Below are 12,146 nucleotides of genomic sequence, written 5' to 3' on the forward strand. Positions count from 1 at the left end.
AAATTAATTTAAAAAAATTATTAATAACGTTAACTCTGAATTTATAAAACTTGAAGAATATAATTCTAATTTATATTCGAAGGTTGAGCTATTCAAAAATAAAGTTTCCAAACTTGAACAACCTCCATCCAACTCATTTGTTTACGACACTATAAATGAAATTCATGATAGACTCTGACGACGTAAAAAATATTTAAGTACTCAATATATCTGATTAATCTGACGAGTGTGTTTATAATACTAAGTAATTTATTCAAAACTATGAAACTCAATCACTCCGTCAATGAATGCATATGCTTGGGTAGTTACAAGTCCAATTTCAATTGAATTATCGTCTTCAGCTGATGTTAATATAGTTCTCAGAGCTAAATCAATCTCAATGGCGTTCTCGATCAACCAAGACACGAAAAATATGCCAACTTTATAAAAAATTGACTCCGAGCTACTCTTTAAACGTTATATTGGTGAAGTACTACAAGTAGTTCATAAATAACATCAACGGATCTCCCCAACTAATACAAACATTTTATCTTTCACCTTGTAAAAAATCGAAGATATTTACCTACTAACCACGAATGTTTTCTTTAAATAATACTTAATTTTATCAGATATATTTCTTTTGTTTCCATTAAATCTATTACTAAAAATTATTGTCTATATATTTTCAAATTGTATAAATATTCTCTTATATATATTTTTAAATATTATTATACTAAATTGTATGCACGCTGTAATTTTTATTTTTCCATTATAATTTTATCTTTGTATTTACCTTTGAGGGTGTCGCTTGATAAATAAATAAAAAAATTAATTGTTCTTAATTTGTTTTAGTATATGATACCAACGTAGTTTTTTATTTATTAGTTAATTGAATTTATAAAAATATAGTTAAAGCATCTGTTTCACAATTTTTTTTTTTTAACACTACATAGGTATTTGTTATTTATTCTCTTATGACTTAACAATTTGATTAGACTATCAATAATTCCAAATATGTGTACAACTTATACGTGGATTATAGGACGTGACTACAAGAGGAGAGAAGGGAATTTAATCAAGAGTACCTACTTCTAAAATAGAGTTTGTAACTAAAATGAATTATTCTTATAATATGGCCATCGGATTTAGATTTACTTAACTTATTATCATGAATACAATATAAATGATTAAAATTCCAAGACCATGGGTTGGAAACTATTTTTAAAATGTGTTGGTAAATAAAAACTTCGGTACTTGAAATAATGTTTGAACTAGTGATTTGAACTACGATTTAGTGACATGATTAAATAAATGTGTTTTTATTGCTTAAAATATAAAGCGGAATATCAGAAATATATAAATGCACGAAAATAGGGCAAAACATATTTTATCTATTACATTAGCAAATATTCGTCTCCTGTTAAATTCCACCGTTTTTGAATCCGTTTGATCGTCATGTGTTGATCCCTGTAAATATTGAACGAGATCAATATAAAATAATAATAACATGAATCAGAGATGATCTGTAGAATGATAAAGTTTTGTTGTGAACCATAGTACATAAATATTGAGAATAAATATTCGAAAGACTTAAAACTGAAAAGTTTGAATTTTGAAACGTATATATGTATCTTACTTTGATTTCCATTTGTAACATCTCTACAAATCTCGACTGGACAAAAACGTTTATCGGTTTTGGGAGGGGTTTGGGTGTTGTGGTCAAGTTGTTCAATGCCACTGATATTACTGCCGCCAGAACTGTAAGCCCCAAACTGTAGGCGTAGTATAAAACTAACGATCAACACAAAACATAAAATGGTTGGTCTTACTACATACAGTCTAACATACAGTTATTTTAATGCGGTGAATGATTTTTTCGGATATTAAAATTTTTAGGAGCATAAGTTTGTGCAACGGTTAAAAAGCATAAATTACATATTACGTTAAATACGTACCAATAAACGGGACGCTGGACAGTATTAATGGTATTTTGGAGTAAATGACTAGTAGAATGGAGACAACGATTAACCCGTTGAACAGACTGGTAATCAGTTTTGACTTGTCATCCGGTGGGATGCAGAACACTAGCAAATTCAACAGAGCCGTAGCTGTAAAAAAATAAAAATACATTTACATCGTTTTATCAGACAACGATGACGTGTCGGAAAAATGTCCTTATATATTAACGCCGATAGACAATTATACATAGACAAACCAGTTCAAAACTGCAAAAACTTAAAAAAGTACTCAGAAGAGCGATTTGAAAATTCAGTGAATATTTAATCAAATATGAAATATGAAGTAATTTAATCATAAATATAATTTTTGGTATATACGTAGGCCTCTAATTTATATTTTAATTATTACTAATGTTATACATTACATACCTATAATAATTATAACTACAGTTATAGAACCTGGAAATAATAATTATTCTATTTTTGTCACTGGTAGAGGTCGTGCAATGGTTTTTTTTAAATTTTTATTTACTTTTGTCGGACGACATTACAGCGATGTACCTTAGTAGGGACATAAATTATATCTTATTGGATTATAATTCGAGGAAGTCAGCATTAGGAATGAGATCGGCGATTAAGTATACTACCGACGAAGAATAGGGATCCTAGAGGAGGACGATAATGTCGGTACAAGAATAAAGGTTATTTTACTATAAAATACGCGTTTGTCTGTCATATTGGTGTTGTGCAGCGCGAGTCGTGCGATATTTTTTTTTCTTGTGACACACAGGACCGCTCCAAACGGGACGAAGGGACATGGAAAATACTTACACAACACTGGTAGGATGATGAGGGCGAAGGTGGCGGTGCCGTGTTCACGGATCTCTCGTCCAATGGTGACGTTGTACTCGACGTGCTCGTACGGATCGTCCGGGCAACACGGATAGATCCGTGTGAACTTCTCGCTGGAAATGCGCAATATTTGCCATTCCGGGTACGGGCTGACGGCCATGATCTGCGAAAATACCAACACGAAATACGGTTATGCTATCGTATTTACTTGTGTGGCATCACTATATACCAGGGATGGGCAACTCAAAGTTACTAGAGGACCAGTTTTTAGAAAATTAAAATCTAGCGGGACAGAGCATATAAAAATAAAAATAAAAAAAAAAGGTCATTCAAAATATGAATTTTAATTAGTATTTATATATACGGCAATAATAAATTCAACATACACGACAGCACGGTACGAATGATACGTAGATATTAAATAGTTCGGTACAAACAGCTATGGTTGAACGCTATACTTATATATACATATGTTATTTAGATATTTAATGATGTTTAATACTATATAACAATTATTATATCGATAAATTAGATTATAGATGATATATTTTAAAATTGTATGAAGTAATTTTAAAATATAGTACGGCCCAGATAAAAAAGGCTCGCGGGCCGCCAAATGTCCACCCCTGCTATATGCGGACGATGCTGTGCACAGCCGTGGACCGGCTTGGATGTTCAACATCCGTTCGAGCCTTAAGTTTAAATATTTTACTTCGAATTTTCCTTGTATTTTTTTTACCCGTTGTAATACCGATCAAATCGATAAGTAGGATTTAAAGAAATTTCTCTTAGGCAACAAATCCTTATGCGATTTCTCCCTGTACCGTAAACGTGTGCACATGTGTAACATCACTATGAAAAATGCATTTATTTTCGCATCATGGTCTGTGAATCGTACTAAATTTGCTAATTGTAAAATATATTCCATTGGAATAGAAAACAAATGAAACTAAAATATTTTATGAATTTCTTAATGTTTTTTGTTAGATTCGCTCCAAGACGGTGTTAGGACTCTTATGTCCTTTTTTTTTTACCAGTCCACGACAGGCTGTTGCGTAGGCACTCGGTATAATGATGTCGTATACAATTTAACGAGAATAACGAGTGCAGACCTCGTGCAACGGAGCCGTTCCGGTCATATTTATCACTTTGCTGTTGTACACCCAAGACCCGACTTTCAGATAACCGGTGTGCACGTCGTACGGCCACCGGGCCATGTCCATCTTGCAGTGCACCCGGTACCGGATCGGTGGCACCCACAATACATGACCGGTGCTGTTGATCATAGCGTGCGTGTTGCCGCGTTCCACGTCCACTCCGAGGCTGAAAAATCACGGGCGAGCGTAGTGGTATAGCGAGAAAAAAACAAATATGAGAAAGAAAAAAATAAACGGTTTCGTGTAGTCAATTTTTTTACTACAATAATACTATACACTCATCAATTTGGGTCCGACTTACTTGTTGTAGGCCCTGAAGTCCGGGTACCATATCTCGTGGGGTTCGACCATTATGTTTCCGATCTGATCGTAATCATCCGGGTTCCACGTCAAACGGTCGTCGTTCCACTCCTGAAAAACGAACGCGCACCGATAAAACACCCAGTACGGGAACGCACATGATAATCGTACGCGTCCTAGAACAGGTGTCTTAGACCCGTTGTCCACGAAAACGTGTTAAGCATGGAATTATATGTATTTTGTGTATTTCAGTCCAGTTAGAACGGCTGTAAAAGACATAAGAAAACGTGAAGTGACTAGAATTGAATTTTCGTTTAAAATACGTGTTTTCATTACGAACGAGGCGTGTGGAATTTTTTTAAATATAAACAGTGGGCCGGCCGTCTTAAAAGATTGAACACCTCTATTCCAGTTGTTTCGTATCATATACGGGCCTAAGACAACGCGATGATATTATTTATGGTACTCACCACATTCATCCAGGTGTGAAATGTCATTTGTGACGTGTCGTAACTCTGAAAAATTAATTCCGACAAAGGCGATCAAAATTATTGTGTTACAACTCGCGAACACGTTATTGCGTAAGGGATGTCAAGTTCATAATACGCAAATAAATTATGAGGGCACGCAAAAAAAAAATTAAAATATCTATTTCAATAAATTAAATTTTTAATACGAGTAATTAATAATAAGGCCAAAACGAACCACTTTAAAAATAGTCATTGGCTATTTTTGTCGTTTTTTTCACTTTTTTCAGAAACAAGTTTCATTTAAATCTATTTGAAAACCTGATAAACGGATGAATATTGTTGTGCCACATGTAGTTTATTTAAAGTTACCAAATAATAATTCGAATACAAATAAATTAGCATCGTAACAACAAAAGTCACATCAATTAAATTGGTAAATAAATAGGTAATGTTATTTTTTATAATTAAATTAATAATCGTTTCGAACGAGACCTTAAACTCCGGCCTCAAATTACCTTCCATCGACAATACAGCTGCTATCTACTTCAAACGCTTCCACGCCAAACTTCAAAATATTTCCAACCAACTAATCAAAGATTTAGCTTCACTAACACTTCCAGGTAACCCAACCAGACGCCTCAAAAGGAAATGGTGCCATGATTTGATAACTTAAGTTAAAGCTTATAAATGTAAGAGGTGTCACAAATGTGTAATTTCCACCTCATGTTTCTATTCATGGTCAACTGTTGTAAATTATTTATATTACTTATTGTACATACTGTATAGATCGTAATTTTTCAAATAAAGCCAAATTATTTAAAAAAAAAAAAAAAATTAAATTAATTAATATTTCATGTATATAATATTAATTTTCATAATTTAATAGCACGTAGGAAAGAGAAAAAATAATAATAAATGTAGTATATATATTACATGGTATACTGGACACTGAAGTCAAAAGTATCAATAAGCTACCTAATTTAATAAAAGTGATATAAATAAAATGTATTAGATGCTTTTGTTAGTTATGATTATATTATATTTCGTTGGTAGTATTATTATTTATTATACTATGTCCTCCATTAGTCGTATTTTTATACATAGAACCAGTATAAATTGCCATAGTGGTGGTATTTTTTTTTTAAATTAATATACCCTTTATTGTTTTTGTCCCCTCTCCATTCCCAAATCTTGGCTAGGCCATTGGAAATATGGTATAAAATGGATATGACCAAGATTGTCGAACATTACAAAGTTGGCAACCCTACAGGCGCGTAACATTAGAAAAATTTGCCACCCCTGTTTTAGGTAACTAAAACTATTGCCAAATTTACCAATTCCACGCTGTTGAAAATGGTTATCATTTTTATCTGAACAAGTTTTTTACTCGTGGCAGGAACCACCACGCGGTCATAGTTCTTGAACAGATGTTTTCTTAATGCGTGCGCAGCCGTAATGTTTTCCTTGGGTGTTTGCACAAAGCCTACAACATGACGAACGGAAAGAAAATAATGAACCAGTAACAGATGTCGGAAAGCGTACGTGATGATATTGTAATCGTGTACATCCCGACGGCGAATAATATGTATAATACATAATATCCATTTTCGGGACGATTGTGACATTTTATCAACGCGTTGCAAGTCGTCCACGGTCAAACTGGAAAGGCGGTGCTTGCCGAATGTTGGCTCCAACATTGATGTGCAAACATTGGTCGAACATTGGAACTAATGTTTGATTCAAGGATGCTGTTACGCGTTGTAGCCAACGTTGGATCCAGTTCCGTATTGGATGCATACTTCCCTCCAGTGTATAACCATGTACGATTTCATACTTAATTTCATACAAAAAACTTAACTTAATAAAGTAGTAGGAAAAAGAAAACGGATGACGTGATTGCAGCTGTTGCCACTGTAATTTTACTATCTCGCGGTAAGTTATTAATTCAGAAAAAAAATTGAACAAAAATAAAAATACATGCGATGAGATGGTGAATGTAATCTTTGAACGGAAGTAGAGAACGGTAGTTCGGTACCGGGATACAGGACTGCACATGCCGCATTGTGCAGCCGTACACCAAACGATAGTTGCAACTTGCAAAAATACCGGCTATCAGCGAGATTAGTGCCAACGACAACGTTGGAAACACAAACATTTGTCACAGAGCGTATGTAAGCATCGCCTTTAGTCTTGGTTGAGAACCACTACGCGAAACATGATCGTTTAACTGTGCACAACGGGACCCACCCAGTTCTCCATCGGGGGTACAGTCAAATGGTCGTATGAAATTGGTCGTGTGACATTAGTCGTAGTAAAATTGGTCGTCTAAAATTGGTCGCTTGATAAATTGGTTGTTTCGTATTTTGTCCACCCCCTGTATGTGTGATAATGCTAGTTTTATATTTGTGTACGCTGTTCTCAACTTATTATCAAAAACTGTATAATAATGATTATTGTCCATTTGAACCTACATAACGTTCTTAAGCCGATATTCTCGTTTTGCGACGAAAATATATTTCAATCTGTTTACCAAACGATCAATTGACGTAAACTCTTCCCTCGAAGTGCACCCGAGTCGCTTGCACGCAGAAACGTTTGATACTCGGCACGATCGACGTTCGTTGTTTAAACTAGTTTAGTTTTTTTTAGTAGCTTCGTGTACGGAGGAGGGCCTAAGTGTGCAAAAAGCTTACCCGTTCGCCGCCCGGATAGATGATCGATTTCATTATCGTACAACGTGATATTGATTATTTACCTGCGTCGACCGCGAAAAAGTACGCGGTCAAAGTGATCAGGAATGACTGCAATCGTAGAACGTCCATCGCTGACCGGCACCACAGGGAGCAGACTACAGCAGCAAGACCGTCGTGGGCAACGTCAAGATTACAATTATCTTCGTCGCGTTCCTCGGTATTCCTCTTAATAAGCAGCGTCGTAAATGTTTTGTTAGCAGCACACGGTATTTATTAAATTCTAACGCAGGATGTAATATCTCATAGTATATTTCAATTAAACCCAATCACCATAGAAGTCTTATACAAACCTGTGGGTCGATTTCATTTACTGCGTCCATATAAATTCGTGTCTGCGAACATTTTTCGTACATCTTGTACAGTTCAACTACGTTTCACAAATTGTTTCCCAGGATGTGTATGCATCAACATGAGGTTGTTCAATTAAAATTATTTATAAAATGACAGTTTTTTTAATTTTTTTTTTTTTTTATAATAATTTGATTTAGATATACAGATTTTACAATTTAAGAATTTAATTTAAACTAATATAATAAAATATTAATTACTATTAAAATAATTTCATATAAAAATAAAATAAATTTTACAAATATAAGTGAAAATTTTTAATTTACAATAAATAAAATCATGCCGTTAATTCAGTAATTCAGTGATTAATGAAATAAATAAATTAATATTACACAGAATTATACATATACATATAACTATACATTATATTATACACATATAACGCTAATGACTTTCTGATCAAGTGTATATTTTAGGATTGCAGTAAATTTAAAAACAAAGCCCTAAACTTATATTTCATTATTTCTTAGATTTTTTTTTTCACCAAATCGGTATGTTTTGGAATATATTATACTTATATAGTATTATACTTTGATCAATTAAAAATCTAAATTACTAAAAATTAAAAATGAATTATACGTTACATTTAATAATTTGATTATAGATCTTCTATTTAAGTATTTAAATTCTCTAATAAACTCATATTTAAATAAATTATTTCCAATATAAATTTGAAATTAACATTAGTAACTTTAGTGTCTTGATTGTATAATACAGCGGTTCCTAACTTTTTTAATAGTGTGGGCCACCAATTTCATAGAAAATTTTTGAGGCCCACCAATAGTTATATATGTATAATGTACACATACGTCAGTTATTACAATTTATTTATTGAAAAAACAATTGTTTATCAAAAAATAGAACTTCATTGAACTAGATTATTCAAGAGTTAAACAATTTAATGCAATTTTGGATTGTTCCCCATGAGAGAATCAATATCTGGATTAAAAATGAAAAGTTTTAGCCTTAAATCACTCAAAATTTAATTTATTCCTACATTTATTTTTTAAAAAGTAGAAAAAGCTCGTTCACACAGACACACAGGTTTGTCGAAATATAGCCCACCAAATTTCTAAGTAAAATTTTAGAAATTGCTGGAAAGTCTCGCCGAATATTTAAGTATAATGGTAATAATGGTGTAGTTTTAAAAAACGAGTTTAGAGTCTGATCACATGAGAGTTCAATTAACGAATATTTTTCACTTGCTGATATTTAATATTTTAAAAATATATGTAAGTAATGTTAATAAAATATGGTTCACGGCCCAGTACCACCTGCTCGTGGCCCACTTGTGGGCCGCAGCCCATAGGTTGGGAACCACCGGTATAATAGATTTGGATGAATTGAACACAAAAACGCTTGCTAATACAATGATAACCGGAATTTGAGTGCATGGATTATTTGTAATCAATAACGTATATTAGTGAACTGTGATAAATGCAGACTTTAGTAGTTTATAATTTTAAAATAACTACAGTAGATTGTTTTTTAAAACGCAATACAACCACCAATGATAAAACTGAAAAAACTTTGTTCTATAATGCGTATATTATATGAATGCAAAACAACACTTAAACTAATAACTAAGATTATTTATGGTCGACAAAGTAATGATAGTACTAAAATAAAATAATAAATACGGAAAAAATAATGGTTTCTTTGTAATAGTATACTGCGCATTTTATATAATTTCTAAGAATAAAAACTTGAAAGTTTTGTATGTATATGTACATGTATTATGTTCATTTTTCCTCTAATAATTCAACTCATGGTACATGTATAAAAAATTAGACTGTGATAATATATAGTTATTGTTATTGCGTTTCTAACGAGTTACTTTCGAGTAAAACATTTAAATTTACACATTTCTTCGGTTATTAAGAGTATATTATTGATTCAGATATACCAAATAATATTAAACAGTAGGTTGCAGTTATCACGTTCAATCCGTTCCCGATAAGTTTCGGTAATTTTAATTGTTCAAGCAAACAGTAAATTAAATATAAATTACACATAAATTGTATGTATTATAATAAATGTTGTATGATATGTATAATATGTTGTAAAATGTTCGAATAAAACGATTTTTATATATTTTTAAATATCATTCATTGTTTCGTCTTTAATGTATTTCGTTATTTAGTTGACAGTCGTTGTATTTCACGTGTATGAAAATATTTTATCAACCACATCCATAATGACCGTCAATTGTACATACTTTTCTTCCTTTTGTTCAATTTGTTTTTAATAATAATGTCTCTTAACCATTTTGAAGGACAAATATAGATGTAATTTAATGCCGAATAAATCATGAGTTAAGTCAAGAATATAATATGTGTTCTAGTTTAAACATACATTGATATAAAAATATTACTTTAGTTTATTGTATAAATATATAGTATTATGTATATCATAACGGTAGCACTATATTGCATTATATTGTATCATGGGTTTAAATTCAATAAAAATTAAAACGTACATTTTGAAAAATATCATTACATGAAAGTTATCATTAACAGCCAATATTATTTCATTGTTTTCTTTTTCGATCGTCGTTATATCGATAGTTTTAGTCCCGAATGTATAATGATTGAAAATTGTAAGACAGTAAAACGAGGGGTAATGTGATTTGATTCTAAAAATGTAGAACAATTATATTTTTATTTTATTTTCTTTATAAAATTATAATATTATGTATTTAAACCAAATATTAGAAAATATGATAAAAAATTAATTATTTTAATTATTTTTAATATGTTATCAGCTATCATCATAACGAGCATCCACTTATGCCACGTTTATTTTTTATATTTTAGTTTTTAACGCATCTACAACAATTTTATTTTTAAAATATTTTTAACGGATTTCTAAATATCTTAGTTTGAAAATAGTTTTTAATTTTACAGTAATAACAAAATATACAAAAATAAAGAAAAAAACAATTTAAATTTTTTTTTTTAACCTTATATTGTATATTCGAACACGTACATTTTTAAGGCAGTTCGCTCCTGTATTTAACTTTGTAATAGTTGAATTTACTATATAATCATGTGGCTGGTCATTAATTTGCTTTAGCTTAGTGGGCGGTGGTGGTAACTAATTTGTATACTTTGTACAATTAAATTAAATACAAGTCAGTGCCATTGTTCTACAAGGTTAAAATGTCAAAATAGATGAAAATAACAAAAATCGCATTTTTTTATTAATTTGAACTTGTAAATCATCGCGAAATACTCCGAAAAAAATACAGCATACGTGTATTCAGTATCAACATTAATAATATTTATGATTTTTTTTTTAAAACATTTTATTCCATAATACAGATTTATTAGCTCTGAAATAAATTCCCAATAGCTTATGATTATTTCACGTGAACTTGTTTTTTGCAATGTTACACGTGTGTGAGAATAAATTATATGGAATGAGCTATCGATGACGACATATTCACCTATTATCTCATAAATAAATACAATAATAATAAATAAATATAAATAAATCCATAATAAGAACTATGATGCTTAAGGATATAGTGTATGTAACATAAATATATAGTGTATTAATATAATAGTGTATAATTATAATATTAATTATAACTGTTACCCACATCGTAATCGTCGTATAATCATTTTATCTGTGTTATGTTCAAATTTTTTGAATAGATAATTATTGTTATTTTAATAACAGGTAAAACGAATTTTGATGGTAAAACAAATAACGCCTTGCTGTTGTATGCAGTTGTTCTCTCATAGCTAATAAAGGCGCATAATATAAATCTCGTGAAAAATGTATGACATAACCAAGAACAGTAGTTTTTAAACTGTACATTGCGGAACCTTTGAGTAAAGATTTATGTGAGATCTTTCGTAGTATTCATATGCGAACAATTGTACAAAAAAAAAAAAATCGTTGTCTTATTACGTAATTGTTTCAAAAGATAACAAAATCAATCAAACCTACTGATGAAATAAGTTTAGTTATAAATCTACATACAAGAATAGAAATTGGTTATTCTTAAATATTTAAATTAATAAAAGAAAAAATGAAAAGCTCAGTAAGTAAATTAACTACAACCTCTGTCGCCCCGTTGTCCGAACAGCATATTGCAAAGGAATAGTGGAGGAATTTAAAACATTGTTCAGGTCACTAGGCGAACGTATTGATCGTGTTATTTGTATACATATGAAATATATAGCAATGATAAATGATTTCATTTCAGAAGTGATTCTGAGCGAAGGTCAACGTAATATGATATAATATTATGTATTGAATATTTAATCATAAAATAACTATAACTCGAGTATTTTACGAGATAAAGACATTTTATACATT

General features: G+C 31.1%; 1 protein-coding gene across 1 annotated transcript; it reads right to left on the reverse strand.

Annotated features, from left to right (window-relative positions):
• Positions 1-1,089: 1,089 nt before the first annotated feature.
• LOC112684683 (acetylcholine receptor subunit alpha-like 1) lies at positions 1,090-7,647 on the reverse strand. The gene is made up of 9 exons (XM_025556319.1): positions 7,472-7,647; positions 6,051-6,199; positions 4,717-4,761; positions 4,248-4,357; positions 3,902-4,112; positions 2,769-2,952; positions 1,935-2,087; positions 1,616-1,770; positions 1,090-1,446 (listed from the first exon to the last, which is right to left on the reverse strand). The coding sequence occupies exons 1-9, from the start codon at positions 7,536-7,538 to the stop codon at positions 1,306-1,308; spliced, it is 1,215 nt and encodes a 404-aa protein (XP_025412104.1). The 5' UTR covers positions 7,539-7,647; the 3' UTR covers positions 1,090-1,305.
• Positions 7,648-12,146: the final 4,499 nt, after the last annotated feature.

This window comes from Sipha flava, unplaced genomic scaffold, assembly GCF_003268045.1.
Source record: "Sipha flava isolate LNK unplaced genomic scaffold, YSA_version1 255_pilon_pilon, whole genome shotgun sequence".
NCBI classification, from domain to species: domain Eukaryota; kingdom Metazoa; phylum Arthropoda; class Insecta; order Hemiptera; family Aphididae; genus Sipha; species Sipha flava.